Source organism: Sylvia atricapilla, chromosome 1, assembly GCF_009819655.1.
Source record: "Sylvia atricapilla isolate bSylAtr1 chromosome 1, bSylAtr1.pri, whole genome shotgun sequence".
In the NCBI taxonomy this organism is placed as follows: domain Eukaryota; kingdom Metazoa; phylum Chordata; class Aves; order Passeriformes; family Sylviidae; genus Sylvia; species Sylvia atricapilla.
The window spans coordinates 51,810,249-51,829,613 of NC_089140.1; the positions used below are offsets into that span (position 1 = coordinate 51,810,249).

General features: G+C 38.0%; 1 protein-coding gene across 2 annotated transcripts in view; it reads left to right on the plus strand.

Annotated features, from left to right (window-relative positions):
• The window catches only part of TPK1 (thiamin pyrophosphokinase 1), a 300,992-nt gene that overhangs the window by 56,113 nt on the left and 225,514 nt on the right, over window positions 1-19,365 (plus strand). For both annotated transcript variants that reach the window (XM_066322592.1, XM_066322599.1), the window contains exon 2: window positions 365-439. In XM_066322592.1, the coding sequence (XP_066178689.1) occupies window positions 365-439 (75 nt within the window). The remainder of the gene's footprint in view (window positions 1-364; window positions 440-19,365) is intronic.

The following is a 19,365-nucleotide window of genomic DNA, read 5'->3' on the forward strand; positions in this document are numbered from 1 at the left end:
CCTCCAGCCTTCGCCATTAACAGAACCATGGTGATGCTCATATCAGTAATTAATGCGTCCAGGCAGCAGTTGCAAGTGGTAGATTAAATGAGAAATCTGTATAGATGTGGGGTCTTGTTGAGGATGGCCTTCAGTAAGTAAAAGTCACTTATAAATTAAACATTTAGCAAAACCCTACCAAGTAAAAGGTATCTTACGAAGTTCTGACAGTTTCTCAATCTGACTGTGGTAAAACCTGAGAAGCAAGGGAATTAGTGGAGTTACTCTGATGTGGTTGGACTAAATTAATCTGGCAAAATAAAAAAAAAAAAAGGACAAAAAAAATCAATATTCTTACTAATGAGAACCAACATTTATCTTACAGGGAACCTGAAGTTTTGCCTTCTGATTCTGAACCAGCCCTTCAACAAAGGTCATTTTCATTGTCTGTGGAGCAGAGGTAATAATAACTTACATACATACTCATTTGCTTATTTTCTTTGCTGTTACCCAGCTAATGTACTTGATGTCTGTTGAATTGCAGTGTGGCAGTTTCCTCTTTACTGGAGCAACTGTCTAGTGAGGGTGTGAATTGGCAGAGATGTCCCTTGTTGCTGAATGCAGCAAATGAGCTGATTATGCAAATTCTGCATCCCTGCGTTGCACACAGCAGTGGGAACTTTTTGCACTGATCTGTGTAAGACCATAGCTTTTCAGAGGCTTCTTAGGAACCATCATTGTTTTGCTGACAAAGTATAGCAGATCAATGATGCATTTAAGAGTCTGGAAGCAAGTGTTTCTTTAAAGGTCATCAGTAAAATGTGTTAAATTTAATCAAAATAAAATGAACTGTGTAGATACTAAGTTGTGAAAGCAGTGGGGAATTTGCGTGCTTGTCAGAAATATGCAAATCAGATTTCACTACCCCTTTGTTAAATATACACAGTGCTAATCATCTCTGGTATGGTAACTTCTGATTTACTGACATTTTATGGAGATATGTGAATCTTTACAAGCTTGGAGCTACTAATTCCTCTGTGCAGGAACACAGACCTTCAGCAGCTTCCTGAAAAGCCACAGGAACTGTCTCTAATTTACTCCCAGGATGGGAACCTTGCAGAGAAATTTCTCTTAACTGACTGGAGCAGATAGAGCTATTGGTTGCACCACAGGCATAAGGACTGGCAGGGAGTAGCTGTACAGTTAAAGGGATTTGAAATAAGGGTTGAAGTGAGCAGGATGTATTCATAGCACCTAATTCCAGTAAACCCAAATTAGGTACCCATAGAAGTGATAAAAAAATGAAGATAGTTGTACAAGATGATTCAAAGCATCTGAACAAGTGCTGTACCCCAAACAGACTCAATTTCATTTGCATAATCAGCAAAAAGTAATAAGTGCTCAGTGGAAGGGCTGTCCAGTTATTTTATAGATGTGATTCTACAAATTTTGTTCATTTAAAAAGATACACTGGAACACCTGCTTCATATTGAATAGAGAAGGAAACAAAGTGAAGTATTTGATGTTATTTCTTTGTCCCACCTTTCCTGTTTCCAGATTGGGGTTAAAAAAAATCCCAGTAAACCAGACATGCAGTGTTTTTGAGTGGTGGTATTTAGTGTCTTGTACCTTGCATGTGTTGCTTTTGTACTGTATTTTGTTGATCAGACTTTTTTTTCTTTCTGTCCTTTGGAATTTTTAATCTTCCTCATTATATCAAACCTTGGGGCATAGAGTGCTTTTTATTGTAACACTAATGAGCTTTTAAACTGTAGTGCTTCTGTAAAGGGTTGAAATAAGAGCCTGAATAAAATCAACTAGGCCAAAGACTGTCTTATTTGAAGCCACCTCAATGGGTTCCTGAGCATAACTGTGTTGAAAGTGATCACTGGTGCTATAAATAGCTTTCCAAAAAGTTAGTGGGAGGAGCAGAAGTCCTAATTAAGATACTAAGACTTTTGCTAATAGATTAAGAAATAGGTGGATATTTTCTATCTTAAGTAAAATGACAGATGGAAGTAGTTACATGGTAGACATGAAATGTTTTTCTTCAAAGCATCTCAACTTCAGTGAACTTTAGTGAATTCAGGACAAGGTTTTGGTAATGCCTGGCTTACAGTGCTAGTGGACTACTTCAGGTGTCAGCAGTTTTCTGTATCCTGTGTCTGCAGGAGCATTAACACAGAGACTGTTGCAGGACTAGGAGAACCTGGGGGATTTGGTATGTGAACTGAACAAAGTTCTGAAGAAATTATCCTTAGTAACAGTGCTTGATGACCAGCTGTATATGCTTGAGATATATCATAAAGGGAAGATGAGAAGGAAATAATGGGGCTGTTAATCCACAAAATATTGCCAACTACACAAACTCAGGGAAAAAGGAGAGAAAAATGCAAAGGAAAAATAATATAAAACATTGTCCCAGTTCTCTGAGTTACAGGAATCTTGGGTTGTTATACTCAGTACAGAATGCTGAGATGTGTTGTTTTCAAGTAGTTTGTATCCTATCAAAATAATTTCTTTCATTAGCCCTGTCAGTTTAGTGTCAAGTAAAAAGTGGTGTGATGTGGGATGATCTAAGTTAAGAAAAAAAAAAATCACATCAATAAGTGGCTATTCTAGGCTAAATCATCCCAGGTGTAACTCCTCTTGACCTCAAGAAAAAGTGGTTTGCAGCTAATTAACCTTTGTCTTATTACACACGTTTACGAAATCTATTTTACTGACACACTTTCAGCAGAACTATTTCAGTTGGTACAAGTTTGCATGAACTTCCTTCTTTGTGCTTTGTGAAGGACACTGAAATCGAATTTCCTCACTTCCAGGAGACGTCTTTTACCATTCTTGTGATACAAGCTTGGATAAGAGACAATAGTGAAGCAGTACAAGCTAAGGAAGATTTTAGTCTATTATATATCATTACTGTAATGAATCATGTTCACTAGACTCATGTAGAATCATGTAAAATCATGTAGAATATGTCACATTGTTTGGTGTTTGGTACAATGCGGTATTAGTGCTGTCCTAAAAGCAGGATGGATGAAATGCTGGAGAAGAAATAGTTGGCAAAAGCAGGATGAAGACTAATATGGCAGAAAACACTGGTTGTTCACTGAAGGATTTATTTGGTTGCATATAGTGAGAAGGGGAAAAACCAAGAGGGCTAGAGGGAATAGGAGGTAATCTGGAAAATATGTCAAAGAGTGAGGGCCCTGCTATTCTCAGAGTTGCACATTTTTCTGTCTGTGAGTTTTCTGTAGGAAGACTGGGTCCAGTAATCCTTACCTTAACAACACTGGTCATGCATCCTAAATTCTTGCTTATGCAAAGTTTCTAGCTCCTGGTTTGAATCCTGTTTAATTTAAAAAAAAAAAATTAAAAAAATGGATTGTGAAAAAATCCAGTTTGAATTAGTCTCTAGACACTTCTAAGTGGTTTCAAATGTAAATATATCTCTCATAGAATTGACAGTGAGTTGAAAGTCTGAAGCTGTCTTTATGTTAGTTTGAAAATTACGTAAGCCCGAGTTTTAGTGCCTGAAAACAGAATGGAGTTTCTGGGGAGTAAGTGAAAGTTCCTGAGATTTGATTCTTCTTTTAAAATTTCTTTAATCAGAAATGGTTTGTTTATGCCAAGAATTCAGCTATATCTAGTGATTGCAGGCTCTGATTTTCTTTTGTCTCCCTAGGGAAGAGGCAGAATTATTACAATGCTGAGAAATCACCTCAGTGAAAATTGTCTTAAGTTCGGGATCTAAAATTGCTTCTCATTTCTGAAACATTACCCCTACAAGCCACTCAAATGATCCAGAGTTTTCTTATGTCCCTGGTTTACAATAGGATGTTGAATAGCTGTACGTTGCAGAGTACTTTCCACTCTTAAGTGTTGACAATGACAGCTGTAAAGAAAAAAGGAGTTGTGCTCTGGGAAGTAAGATTATTATTTAAAGTCACAGTGAAATGACAACATTCTACAGCGATCTAATCAAGTTGTGCTTTATAGTAGGAAAATGTGGTCCGTGGGTATTTTTTAGTTCTCACAATGGTTGTGATACACCGGCCCCTGTGCCTTCCTCAAAAGGATTGTGATTTCTTTCCACAAATAAACACTTTCCATGAAAGCTTTTAATCAAAACAAAGCATGTTGAACAACTTTAAAATATTAGCCATTCAATACTACCAAATGTCCTTGGATAGTATGTTAGACTAAGCTACCAACATCCCTTTGGAACAGGCTGACTGAATCGTGGGAGGTGTGTTTAATGTTGGGCAAGTCGATGGAAAGGAGGCATCTATGAAACCAGGCTGCAAAGATGTCTGTCCTTCAGGTGCACCTCCCTAAATAGTCTCTTCCATGGACCGTTTCTTTCCAGGTGAAAGAACCTGGGGTCCAGCTCTGTCTTCTTATGCTGCTCTACAGACACCATGACCAGCCACTTAATATGCATAGTATATGGGAATTTATGACATCTTGTAGATCATGAAAATGGAGGAGCTCCAGAAAGAGGAATGTGCTCACCCTGGAGACTTCAGCACTATGTTGTGTGTGGGTCTGTATGCTGAGATTAAAAAAGCATTCTTCTATGGCAGCAGTTAGTAAGTCAAATCCAAATTCTGTTAAATTGTCTTCATGTAAACAGTATTTCTTAGGCTATTTTTATTGTGATGGCTTATCCAGACTGAGTTTTTTGCAATTTTCCATCTCTATCAATACCCGTATTGCACCAACCAAAGCAACTGTCGCGTTCTAAATGTAATCTTGAACATCAGGCAACTGTCGTGTCATGGGCAGCCTGTTCTTTGGTGAAAATGCTGATAATGAGTGGTTGGTTAGCACCTAGAGGTGACTGTGCATTACAAAGTATCTCCTTAATATCTCTTTAGTAAGTCTCCCTTTACTAAATAATCAAATCAGAAAATATTTGATTTGTATGACCAATTTCCAAGTCATCTGTCTTTGAATGCCGCATGCTTCTGTACATTTACATTACATGTGGTTTTGTCTACAGTGTAATTGGTGACTGTACTTTGAATCTCTTCAGTTGAGGCCCAAGAGCTATGTGTACAGGGAAATAAGATACAAGTGGCTATACAAAGTTCAGGTATCAGTTAAGATATACAGAGGGGAGGGTAACAGATCAGTTCTAACACTTTTAATGTCTCAGAGATGGAGAAAGCATATTGTAGTTTAATAGGAGGAGGGGAAATAGCCTGACTTTCCCTGGTGCTATTTTTCTCTTCTCTATGATTGATACCTTTTCCTTTAGTCTTTAGGAGTTGAATTCACCTACACTACCAGAATTATTAGTATGTGCAGCCATTCACTTGCCCTTTTACCTGTCATCAATGTGCTTGCCTTACTGGCATATGGTGGGGTTTTTTCTCACCTTTTATTTTCATTTCTAACTGAACTTACTTGTAATATATCTCAGGTTTGTCTTGGATCCAGAATTGGCAGTTGGCATAAAACCTGAGTGAAATTCAGAGCAGCTACTATTAATAAATAGGAAAATGTTCATAAAAATGGTGATTGGGATGGTGCATGAACATGTATGCTTTATTGCACTTTCCAGCCACATCCAGACTAGCAGTAGCTCTTACTGCTGGCCTCAGCTAAACTGCTCTGTTCTCCACTGAGAACAGAGGGACTCTGTTCTATTAGACTCCTAACACGTCAATATGAAGTTCATTTTTCCACATTTGAATCAAAACAGGAATATAATTTCTAGTTTGTATTTAATAACTAAAATTTGCTGTTCTGTGCCACTTAATTTAGATTTAAACAACAGTTTGTTATGGTGATGTGCCTGTGTTGGGTTGCATGCAAGTTAGGTCCTTCAACTGCAGAAGTCTGAGAGAAGTTATTTCAAGTGTTCTTAAGGGTAGGGAATTTATGATACACTTTAGGAACAAGAAAATCTGGCCCTCTCTAGGGCTGGCTGTCACCATGCTTTAAACTAGGAAATGAACCACAGAATCATTTGGAAAAGACCTCCAAGATCAAGTCCAACCTTGACTGATCACCACCTGGCACATGGCACTACGTGCCATATCCAGTTGTTTCTTGAGCATCTCCAGGGACTGTGACTTTACCACTTCCCTGGGCAGCCCATTCCAGTATTTAACAAACCTTTCAGAAATTCCTTCTGCTGTCCAGCCTGACCTTTGTTGGAGCAGTTTGAAGTTGCATCTCTTATCTTGTTACCTGGGAGAAGAGGCTGACCACTACCTGGCTGTAACCTGCTTTCATGCAGTTGCAGAGAGTCATAAGGTTTCTCCCCTGAGTCTCGCTTCCTCGAGGCTAAGCAACCACTGCTCCCTCAGCTGCTCCTCATAGAACTTTTGTTCTAGACCCTTCACAAGCCTTGTCACCCTTCTCTGGACCTGCTTCAGCACCTCAGTGTCTGTTTTGAAATGAGACAAGACAAAACTGGACAGAGGACTCCAGGTGTGATCTAGATCTTACGACATGCAGTAGTTTGCACTAGAAGGGATTTTGGGAAGAGAGCTTTTGTAGACTATGCTTTGCCTATGACTCTGTGTATGCTTGATATCAACCAGGTTTTCAGTGGTGAACTTAAGTGGAAGCTTAATTTATCTTTAGAAAACCAAGCTTAAAAGTCCAGAAATATGATAATTATTCTATTTGTGACATATATATTGTTAGTGCTTTCTGGTTTAGAAGTTGGGCTCTTGAGAGACGTAACCTAGGTGTTTTGACAATTTAAAAGGTAGTTCTCAGTTGATTTTTGCCAATTTTTAGATAGGTATTGACAAAGCTGAGGACAGCAAATCTTCTAGGCCTTTTGCATGGTTCAAGTTCTCTCACCATAGTAGATGCTGTGACCGAATGAGGTATTTTGGATAAATTTTGAGACATAGTAGGCTGAATGTGTTTTGTTGTTGATTTTTGTTCTCTGCAATCCAGCAGCAGGAAATTCTGAGATCTAAAAGAATTTTTTGTTTGTTTTATGAATTTGAGATTTTGTTTGAAAAAAAAATAAAAAAGGAGTAATTAAGATTCCCCTCTGTGATGCTTTGAAAAACTAAACCCCACTGAAACTGAAGTTCAGAGTAGCAGAACAATACAGAATTACTTTGAAGTACTAGTGAGAAGCATAACAGATGATTACAGCACTAGGAAAAAATGGGAGGTTATTACAGTGCTTTTTCTATGAAGCCAGGATGCAAATCGCATTAGGGGAGTTCTTTTTTCACAAGAATTGCTGCATAGAAGCCTTTGATAGCATTGTGTTATATATCTGGTTACCATGATGGTTTCCCAGAGAACTGTTGAAAGAAAGAGCTTTGGAAAATATTGTCAGGAGAGTGCTTTGGACCACCCCAAGCAGAAAGAGAAGTAAACACAATAGAAAAAAAATATTATTCATGGCTCATTTTATTAGTGATTCAAGAAGAGTAGTGGTCCCGGGAATGAACTCAAGGAGCAGAGGTGAATGCATGAGGTTAGCATAAGTAAGACCTGTGACAGAAAAAGCAGGTTTTTAATCCCATAAAAGGAACCCTTGGATTTTCACTGCCTCAAGCTACACAGCGAAAAGCATTTAAAAACATTGTTTCTCTGGAGTTACTACAGGGCAAAAGTATTATTTTCATAGCTAGAACTTAGCATGAATCCATTACTAGGGTGAAGTGTAAGGTCTTGTAAAATATGGATGTTATCTAGGGTTGCTAGTGTCAGGGTCCTCTCACTGGCTGTGATGGTCTTTGGATCAAACCATTGTGTTTTCCTTGTTCTCTTACTCCAGGGTTGCCTTAGGGCAGACGAACACTTTTTTAATAATAAAGAAATTAAAAAAAAAAAGGAAATCAAAAGAAAAAGAAGTCTCAGAAGCCCACAGTGGTACAATTGGCCCACCTTGATCCAGTGGTGATTTCAAATCGTGATTGCTTTTTAAAGTAGATTTTGTCTTTTTAATTTGCCTGAGTCTGTTGAATTTCCAGAATTTTAAAGTATTTTATTACTTTATTACCGCAATTCAATTATGAGTAACTCAGCCAGTGAATAGTTTAACTCTTCTGTAATATGTTGAGACATTGCTAGTATTTATTAGCTGCTTGTCTGATGGAGTGTGCATCCTTCACTGTGTTCAGTGCCTGAAGGGACAGCAATAGTTGAGAATAAGGATGTTGGATTGCTGGTTTTCTCATCTGAGTGGTTTACATGCTGTCTTGTGCTCACTCATATTATCAAGTATTAAAATTGAAATGTAAATTCATGTAAGTCAGAAAACAGCTAACTTTTCTGCTCTTTTCATTGTCTCTTTTCTTTTTTGCAGTAGACTGTTTTGTTAAATTTCAGCATTATATAAATGTGTGACTAAAATGGTCGTTTAGAAAACAGCATAGTAGGATTATTTTTTTTTGTATGTAATAGGTTAGATATTAGCCAAGAATGTAGCACATAGAAGTGAAACTAGTATTGTGGCTATTAACACCTTTTTTTCTTGCAAGTTAACAATTCTTTATCTAATACTCTGAGGAGATAATGGTGATGTGTATCAGCCTGTCTTAGGTTTCATTGACATTGAACACATTGGAACAGAAACAAACATTGTCATAGGTTTTTCACTGGGGAAAATTCTACTGACCGCAGAAATAATGGGGACAACCTATAATTTTTGGAGGTGTTTTATTATCATCTTCCATTGTTGGAAGCTTTATGACTAGCACAACCTGATGTGGAAGCTATTGATATCAATATTCCCTCAGTTACTTTGAATTAATTTGGTTCAGACCTCCATAAAATTCTTTCTTTAAAGAAGGCTTCCCTCTGTTTTCACTGAAACAAAGCTTAATGTTGTCCTGATAAGGTCTAACCACAAGAATCCATGTTGGTTCAATGTCAGCTGCATTAGCACTGAAATAATTTTGTACTTTAGGGCATGAGTACAAAATCTGTTGGATTTTCTTTAGAAAAATGCCAGCTCCTTCAAACCCTTGCTGCTTATGTTCCGAGCCCAAGGTCTGGCTCATTGGGAATTCTCTTTCTGTCAGTGTAAGTCATTAAGCAGGTTACTAAGCTTTTCCTTGTCTGAACATGCACTTGTCTTTCAAGCTTCTTGATGTTCCCTACAACAAACGCTTAGCTTTAGGCCCTAGCTTCCATTAGGCCATAGTTGTCCATAGTGTTAGCTTGGTGTTGGTGAGGTGTAATAAACTCTGAGTAATTGATTGTCAGGTTAAACTGGATAGTAACAGAACAGCACGCTTGAAATGTGCTTCTTTTGAGGGGGAAAAGAGAAACAGGGGCTAATTTGAAATCTTTGAAGAGGGCCCAACATTTTGAAGTGTAAGAATTGGAAAGGCTCAGAATGCATTTAAACGGACCTATTTGGCAACATAAGTGTCCTAAGAAAACACAAATTCGTAACATGCTGTCACAGTGACTTAAAATTGACTTGGAGATATGCTAATTCTGCACATTACTAATAAATTTCAGCTTTTTTCAAAGAAGTATGAGTAAGTTATTTAGCCTGTGAAAATACATGGTTCAACAAAACAACACAGCTCATTTTTTAGGACAGGATTAAGGTGGGTCCATTGGATTTTGAAGTCCTTTGAGGTACAAGGCAAAATATAAGTGCAGTGTCCAGCCCAAATCATACCAGAAGTAAAAATACTTTGATTATCTTTTGGTTTGGATGCCTAAATTGCCATCTTAAATGGACTCTGGTTTCCTAACCTTCCCTTTTACTCATCCAAGAGTGTGAGAGAAGCTGAGTGCCTAGCAGCTGAGACATGGAGTCATGCAGCACATCTTAACGGCTTGGCCTAAGTTTCATCTTGATTTGAAACCACTGAAAACACTGAATGTTTGAACAGTCCACTTACTGTCTTGACAGCTAATCCAAGATAAAGGGAATGAGAATTATACCTTCTATACCTAGGAGGATAAATATTAAGTCCCTTATTCTGTGCACAGAGCATGACTATGAATAGACCTTTATGAAGCAGCAGTGCAGTATAGTTTCTCTAAAAACTTCCAAACGTGAAGAATTTTAGCAGGCAGAAGAATTTCCTAGGTAAGCCTGTATCACAAAAGTAGTGTAGAAATTATTTCTCTCTAATTTTTATAGTTATCTTCTTTCTATCCCTGTTTTAAGTAAATGTGAAAAATAGTGTGCTCCATGATGGATGCTGCATTTGAAGGAGCCTCTCTGGTCATTCAGAGTTAAATCTTTTCATTGCTAAAAAGATGTGCAGTAATTACAGATCTGGAATATGATTGCTGATGAAGTTTCTAGAGAAGGTGATTAATATCAGCAAAATATGCTCAAGAAGTCCCAACATTTGGTCGTTGTCGAATGAATTGCCCTTAGCATGACATAGATCATATGTCAACTCTGTTTAACTGAGCTGTGTAATCATTTTCACAAATATATGTGAGCCTGTCCTAAGGTGTCAGAATGTGTATTTATATTGCAGAACAGGCTTTAGACTGTCAGAAGCAGCTTCTGTTGGCAGTAGCAGTCTTATAAAGGACTTTGAGCAGGTTGAACCCTCCGAATATCTCAGAACTGTCTGTTTTGGTTCACTTCCTTGCTTATTCAGAGATCAGAGACTGTGCTTTTTGATTTGTTTGCGAAGTTGAGTAACTGTTTTAGAAGTTGTGGTGGGAACAGAAAGTGAGAAATTACATGAACAGTGAGAGAAAGGTGAGCAACATGCCCAAGTACATAGAGAAATAATGTATAATCCATGATTTTTAGGGGGAAAAAAAGTCAGAACAAGAGAGATTATACCAAATTTTAATTCCTGAGAATATTAACATATTAAGGAGCTAGACTGGTTCTTCCAATTTCTCTATATATTGTCTTCCGTGGTTATAATATTAATAACTGTGATCTTACCAGTCGTTTAGCAAAAGTCACTGTTTCACTTTTTTTTTTTTTAATTTATTTTGTGAATCTGTCTTTCCCTTTGCTTCCTGAAGGAGATGAGAAAGCCTAAGAGGGTGCATGAGGGTAATAAATGTCCACTAAATCTCACACTGTCAAGGTTTAAAATGGCTCAAGTAGCACTGCACTGGGTCTTCCAGTTACATCTCTCAACTTGGGATACTTAGCTGAAGTTTATTAGTTTCCTAGGTTGATGCCAGTATTTTCCTCGGTCGGTGGACAGAGATTTGAGTTGTCTTCTGGATTGCTATAGAAAGTTAGACATATCTGCTAGGTTCCTATGATTAAAGAGGTGTGGAGGCCTGAATAGGAGCCCAGATGTCAGGTTGTTTTCTCTTCTGTTTCCTTGGCCAGTGTAGTGCAAAAAAGAGGCAAGTAAATTCTGTGGGAGTCTATAGTCATTCTACTCTATTTAATCTCAGTGTTGTCGTCGACTGTCAAGTCTTTCCCATTAGCTATGTCAAACTTTCTTTCTCTGTTTAGTGACAGGAGAGGGACAATAAGAGTAAGGCCCTGGAGGCTGCAAAGCTATCATCTAATTCTGAACATGCTATGTTTGTCGTTTTCCTTGACCACCTCTTTTTCTGTAGGCCCAGGCACCTTTGTCAGAGAGCAACATTCTCATTAGGACTTTGTAAAACCTAGATACATATTAATAAGGCATCCAGAGCTGACCTTTTGTCTGGAAGGGAGATTGCTAATGCTCTTAGCAGTGATTTGTGAAGTCTGCTTTTCCTTGGTGAATTTAGGATCAGTTTAGTGTTTAAGATTACTTCTAAATCATGCATTTAATTTTACTGCTTTTTCTTTAGATCTATAGAATTGAGTGAGTGTTAATGCATCACTCATATTTCATTCAGTGATTACAGTTCTTCATGTCCTTTATATTCACCTTCTAGAAATGCTTTGGCAGCAGAACTGAATATGCCAAAATGCATAAGAAAAGTTAGAAATAATAAATGCACTATCAATTTGGCTGACACAGTTCAACATTTTAAGTTTTGTTTGTGACCCACTGTTCATCTATGGCAACTTGAATATACATATGCAATGTCCTTTTTAAAAATGTGTGGGACAATAGGTAGGCTCTAGTGTATTAGCATAATAAATCTTTACTAAAACAGTTTCCTTTTATACTGCAAGGGCATGCTGCTGCTCTTATCATTAAGATATTAAATTTAGAGGTGTGAAAATTCGTTGAAGTCTGCTGCAACTCTTAGCAGGGTTGTGGGGAGAGGATTTTTTTTGTGGGGGCTTTGAGGTTTTTGTTTGGCTTTTTTTTGTGTGTGTATGGCCTTTTTTCTTTTGTGAGTGTGCTATCTTATCACACTGGGACTGCTTATAATAGCATGAATAACTGCACACTGAACCTTTGTCCTTGCTGATGCAGTAACATCAAACTGTCTAGGCCACTCCTTTATGAAGGTAGTGCGGGATGCTGTACTTGATAATCCATTTTACTAGCCATAAAAGGCTGACAAAAAGGATTTGGAAGACACTTCAGGGCAACAAATTTACATTTTATATGTTGTGTTGCAGCAAAGAAGTATCCAGCTCCTTCCCTGGTCCAGAAGAATGGCAGAGTCATTCTTCAAACTGAATGCACTGCTAAAAGAAACTACAAAAGATTTTTTTTCTGAATGGTTTAGGGGTGTTTTAAAGCCTAGTAATCTTGTTACTCCTACTTTATTTGTGATACTTTTCCTATAATTGTATTATAAAAGAAGAATATCACTGTGCTCCATGAATTAGTATAGTGATCTGAAGGGGGCCTAATGGCTGTTTTCCTTCATTCATAGACACAGTTGTTGAACCTGGAAAAGAGGAACTTGTCTGGGGGTGTTTTTTTCTTACTGAGAAGGAAAAGTCACTGTAGACATTCAGATGGGAGGTAGAAGTCATTTTTAGACTCTAGTAGATACTGGGTATCAGTGAATTTGATAATTTCATGCTGAAGTCTTAGGATCAGAGAATGGGAAGAATCTGACACTCTCATTAGAGTCAAAAACCACTCTGATATAGACTGAAGAATTTTGAGCTTTGGTTTAGAAAACCCCTCCATGTGAAGAGGTCAAAAATAATTTGAGTCTGGTCCCTTGGGAGTAAAGTGATTATTTTTCTATGATCAGTTAGGACCTATTGGTCTTGCCCCAGGGAATCTAGAAAAAGGAAGATGTGAAAGTGAGACATAGATGTGCGTGAGGGCACTGAGTCCTGAGTTCTCTGTGGAAGAACTCTCTCTGAACACAGAGGAATGATTCTTTAGCCACATGTTTCTGTGGGTCACTTCAGAGATTTTCCTAAGTCTAGAGGTGTTTCTGGTTCTCATGTCATACCTCATTTTCTGTTTGGGATTCATCACCAGAATCAGAATTGTGTTTCATATCATACTGTAAGTCCATACCCTGCCTGTAACTGAAATTTCTGAAATGCCAAATGTTTTCAGATACTGACAGAAGCAGTGGAAAGGAGCATCTGGCACCACATTCAAGTTTGAAACATTCATATTCTGAGCAACCAATACTGTGATGACAGGTTTCTGGGGCATATTCCTGTTCACTCAGCATTTGAAATATAGTGCTACAATAAAAAATTGTCATAGTGTCAACAAGGGACTGAAAACTAACCATTCATTTGCTTGTATTAAAGCAGTATTTGTTCAGGATGTTGTTCTGTCTGTTGGTAATGTGGTACCACAGGCTTACTTTGTTTATAAAAGGTATTCTGAATCCATGCTAGAAGCAGCTGAGGGACAAGCAGAACGTGAAGTTTGACATGCTGTATTTTCATGGAGAATATACGACATTTGGGCATTCCAAGAGAAATGTTCAAGTTGCAGTATACCCAAGCATAAATAGGCACAAGGAATACATCTTCAAAGTAGCCTGGAGAAGTTATGCCATTTAAAATTGGCAAGTTCCATCACTTTCAATTCTTCAGAAAACCCTACTCAAATCATGTAAAAAATACATGTTTATCTAATTGAGATTCCCCAGACTTTCTTCTCCTGATTTACAAATGGAAGTTGGGAACAGATCCTGTCATGCTAAGATGTGAGTATCATGAGTCTTCTTTTTGTGCACGGTGGTTATTGAGATCTGTTCAAGTACTGATGATTACCAAAGTTTATGATTTCAAGACTTGTGTAGAGTGTTTGAATGTGATAAGGCAAGAGGCCAAAAGCCTTCAACTGTGAAGGTTGTGTATAGCTGTGTGATACTCTTTTTTTGTATGAGTTATCTATGTTTAGAAAATAGAGGTAGATAAATCTTCTTTGAGCCTTTGTTGGCAAAATAGTGCAAGTCTTGTAACCATTGGTTAGCTTTTCTATGACTTCATTAAATCTTGGCTTGGTGCCTATCTCCTTAAAGTATGATGGGCTGTGGATGATGAGCTGGTGTACCATTCTGGATGTCTGCTTGTGTAGGAGCATAAATCACTAATTTGCATGATGGTGGAATCTCAGGTCTCCACAAAAACGCTCATCCAGACAAACCCCAAACAGCAACACCTTCCTAAGTAACACTTCCCTGGATAAGAATTCTTTGGAGGAATGCAGTAAAATGAATCCTGAATGTTAGGAGCTATTTTTCAATCTCAATTTTTTTTATCTGCCAACTTTCAGTTGGAGTTTAATCTATTAAAGTTGCAAATCAGTGTGAGTTCCAGTTCATTGCCCTCTGATATTATTTAGGCTGTAGGACTTGTGAAATTGAGTTTATTGACATGTTTGAAAGTTAACCCTCTCCTATGCTCCTGTGCTATGAATGTACAGGCTGCAACTTCTCAAAGTCTCTAATGTTAAAACTTTAGAAATGTAAATAATACTGTTTGCTTGGGCTGAAAATAAATTATGCTTGCATCACTGAGAATTTAAATTCTTTTCAGTAGATTCATGGGGAAGTAATTAATAAACTAATGTATGATACCAAGGTATTTATTCAGATATTTTACAGCATTCACTTTTATGTGCAGCCATAGGTATTTGAGACAGAAGTCTATTCCTACACATGTCAAAAGTAGTTGTTTCCTTGACTTTAGTCACGGTTTCAGAAAGAAGTGAATATATCATCTGCCTTCACTGCCCTTGCTAATAGACCTCATCACTCTTCAGTGCAGTGAAGCCTTGTGTGAGTTATCCTTCCTTTGGAGAAAAAGAGAGAAGCTTCCAATAGGGTGAGCTGCCTATGCAGCATTAATAAGACACTTTATTTCTTCCCTCTCTCACCCTACCTTCAAAGATGCTATAATGGAAAACAGATATGGTCAGCTGCTTCAGCTCTTTTCCATTCTTTATCTGAAAGTTACATTTTTATAAGTAGCTCATAAAAGTAATAAATTCTGATTTGCTAAAAGCCATCTGGTTAATGAATTGCTTCAGAACTATTTATAATAGGATCTATCAATGTAATTAACAGTTAAAGGCACAAGCAGTTTGTTTTGTTAGATGCATATTGCCATTGTTTATTAATCCTTTGCAAGCAATGTGTGGCTGCATTCTAAATTCCAGGACAGATTTTGTTTAAAACAAGTGTAATATTGAGTTAGGAATTTTAAATACCATTTACAGCTGTATCATGTCTCCAGAAAACTGTCTCCCGTCACCAGTGTGTGCTGTTCTCGGAGGCTTACACCTTGAATTTAAATCTAGTGTTGAAAACATCAGAACCCTGATGAAGCCAGATGCAGTGATAGGGCCGGATTTCGGTCAGCCTGAGCAGTGGGTTGCAGAATGCATGGATGTTAACCTCATCTTCCATTCAGCTGAAACGACAGACACACTACCACAGCTCAAGACAGAGATACAAAATGCAGTGTTTTGTTCCAATGTCTCTTGATGTGCAGGGCTGAGTTTCAGGTAGAGTTTGGCAGCCTTTCCCCAAGTCCAGCCTCACCTCTCCTGCTTGTTTTGGCATACTGTTACAGCTCCTCAGGGACTCACATGGCACAGCCGACCACATATTTGGAACACTCTTAGGAACTTCCACAGAGCTGCTGCTGACTGCTAGGTTGTGTGTGAGGAGCTGTCATTCTGTCATGATTCAACCACTTTCACACCTTTAGAAATAAAAGGAGAAGGACCCAGAGGTGTCAAGTGGTTTTTATGTCCTTCTTGCTGATAATTCAAACCTTTATCTGAGAGGTGGAATACCACTTACTGCTACTTTGGGCTGTGCATCCTCTTTGTGATGCTCAAAAGTCTCCTTCAACTTAAAATTATTTTCCTAAGTGTTTCCTTCAAAGATCCAGCAAAATCAAAATGCTTAGCTGATCTTGTGTGAAAAGAGAAAGACTGAAGGCACACAGCAATTTCAGAGAAGCTGGCAGGAATTTTTAATGTGACTGAAAGTGTCTGAGTGACAAATTAGTAATAAAAATGTCAATAATTAGACCATAGTAAAATCTTGATAATCAAAACTACTTGGGTGAGACTAAATATATTCAGATGACGGGTAAGCCAGATAATGGGAATCAGCTGAACAGAGACAAGCTGGCAGCTTGTTAGAAAGGGAGGCTTAGAGAGCTGGGTAGGTGTTTTGAATAAACAAGCACCTAACATAATTACAGAACATAGTCCAGAAGTAGTAATGAAAGGATAGCTGGATGAAGAATTTTAAACACTAGAGAAACATCATCTCCCTTGAATGCAGGAGGGCAGAGGCAGTGCAAGAACTTTGTGATTTTATTGAGGCAGGCCTGGGAAGTATGGCTTAAATCAGACTGAAATCTGCTCTGTTCTGTCAAAATGGATCCTGTGTGCTCAAAGGGGATTTTGGGTCTCCTATTCTGCTACCAGCACAAGTTCATGACATGGGACATTTGGGTCTGCAGCTGGATAAACTACCTCTTTAAGAGAGTTTGGGTTAGCTGGTTTCCTCAGGTAACAGGAGAGTTCTGTAGTAGGAACTGGCAACATACTTCTGGGGAAAGAGGAGACACAAGGAGGTTTCTTGAGCTGGATTAAGAAATGCAGTTTAGTAGAAAACATGCATGTCCAAAGAATAAAGAAAGAATCCAGTGTCAGTATCAGCTACTGTCCCTCCAGTTTTAGGGGAATGTATTTTAAGCAGGAGCTTTTTGATTCAATGCTTGGTAGGTTGACCTGACTTACAGGGATGCCATGGTCCTTAAACTCATTTGTTCTACTGGTTCTAATGCTGCATTTTTGTCGTTACCATCCCTTCTCAGGTGAGATTGTGAGAGAAGTACATTAAGTACCCAGTTTAGTGTTTTCGTGTGAAGCAAATTTATGGTGAGGGGTGAAAGGGCCTTTGGTATGGAAAAGAAAACAACTTTAAGAGGCAGTGCTATAGAACATGTAGGATAAAATAGCTCTGCTATGAATATCAGCTTTTAACTGAAGCTGGAAACTTCTCAGTCAGTATGTCATTGTGAAGAGTTTATATTACAATGGGTGCAAGTTTTAGTTTCAGCTTCAAGGTAATGCTTACACCCTCCAGAAAATAAATTGGGTGAAAACAATCTTATTCTGTTTGGGTTTTTGTTTGTTTGTTTTGTTTTTTGTGTTTTTTTTTTTTTTTTTTTTTCTGTAGCTGATCCAGCTTTGCCTCACCATAGCAAGACTAAACACAAGTGTGATTCCTTTTGTCTTTTCCAATTTGTCATTGTAATCACTGTGATCCTGTACCGGTATTACTGCTTTATCCCTTCTGTGTTGCAGTAGGATCATTTGTGATGATGCCAATCACAAAGGACATTACTGCTACAGAAGCACTGATCTGTTCTTGAAAATAACACTTTTTAACACTATTTGATTTGAAGCATCTGCATTATCTCTCCAGGGGTTTTTCCTGGTGAAGGGGGAGGCAGAGACACCTCCAGAAAGGTGGCTCAAAGTGCTGACACTAACAGACTGACCCAACTCATCCTGTTGGGTAGTCTCCTACTTCATCCTTCTGATTGCTGTGCAGAGATTTTTAGGATCAGTTAGGCAGGATGAATCAGGGTCAGCGTGTGTAATTGAACCTTTATTGTCCTTGATACTTATAAGACCAGGGGTTTTTTTCTGCTTGTCTTCCATCTGACACATAGAGGCTTGCCAAGAACATCCATTTTGTACAATCCCCTGTGTGCCCTCGGCCTGCCTTCTGACAATACAGCTCTTCCTCACACAGGGCCACCCTTTCATTCACATTATCTTCATAAATCATTAATACCTGGATGTTTCAGGCTTCTCCCTGGAGAACCTTGCATTCACTCACTAAGAATTTACTCACAAATTGGTATCATGCCTGAGTAGTCACTGGTAGCTTACACCAGAGATGGCTGTGACTTCTGCTTAAGGTCAGATCCTTGCATCTTAATTGATAACTGGGAAAGAATATGGGATTTATATTTATATGGACTTCTCAGGAATGTAGTCAGCTTTTCAACTAGCTAGTAACTTCTCAGTCACTATGCCACTGTAAAGGGTATTTATTACAATGGGTGTGAGTTTTAATGCCAGCTTTAAAATATGCTTACACCCTCTATAAAGAAGCACAGTCCTGCTTCCAAAAATGAACAGATTTCTCACAGGGAAATCGTGAGTGAACTTACTGGGCTTTTATGGTTATCTTGTTGCAGTATATGCACCTATATTTATGCAACTGTAATTACTCACAAATTTGCATCTGCCTTACCTCCATGATGAAGGAAGTGTGTGTAGATTATTTATGCACCTGGATTAACTCAGTTAAAATATTAAATGAGCTTTGTCGGATGACAATAGATGACAGTCATTTTACACAAGAACACAGTGCTGGTGATTACGACACACATGGCTGATGGGGTACAGGCTGACATACACAAAGAGTCTGTGATGCTGTGATCAAATTTACCTTCACTTCTCTGTGGCACCAGTCCTGCAATTTTGGTAGGTGTTTGGGTGACTTCAGCAGGTTGTGAGTTGGAACACTGGCAAGTCTGACCCTATGCAAGTATTTAACGTAGCACTTCATATTCCCTTCATTTGTAAAAAAATATTTGGTAAGGTGTATACACTGGATAGTGCAACTCTTTTCCACAAATCACATATAATAAGGAGTGTAGTAATTACCTAGAAAATTTTTAACTTAAAATAATTTGTCTGCTTACTAAGTGCTTGAGATACCCAGTATTAAAAAAAAAAAAAACAAAATATTTCAATGGATAGAAATGTACAGTTTTCATTTATGTTTTCTCTTATGTCCATATTGTGGCAGGGGTAGCATGAAGCTTTCCATACACTAGAAATCCTTATATCCCTTTATGGAATATTCTTTTGTTGAGCAGCTTCCTGAAGTGTTCTTCCTTGAGTCTACGTCATTTCCATGACTAAGCAACTTATAGCCATGGAAAATTTCTACATATATATATTTAAATCATCAACAAATAAGAAAATAAGTAAAACCCACATCTTTATTCCTGTTGTATTCATACATAGGTTACAAAATGATTCAAATTAAGATTTGGGAGAGCTTATA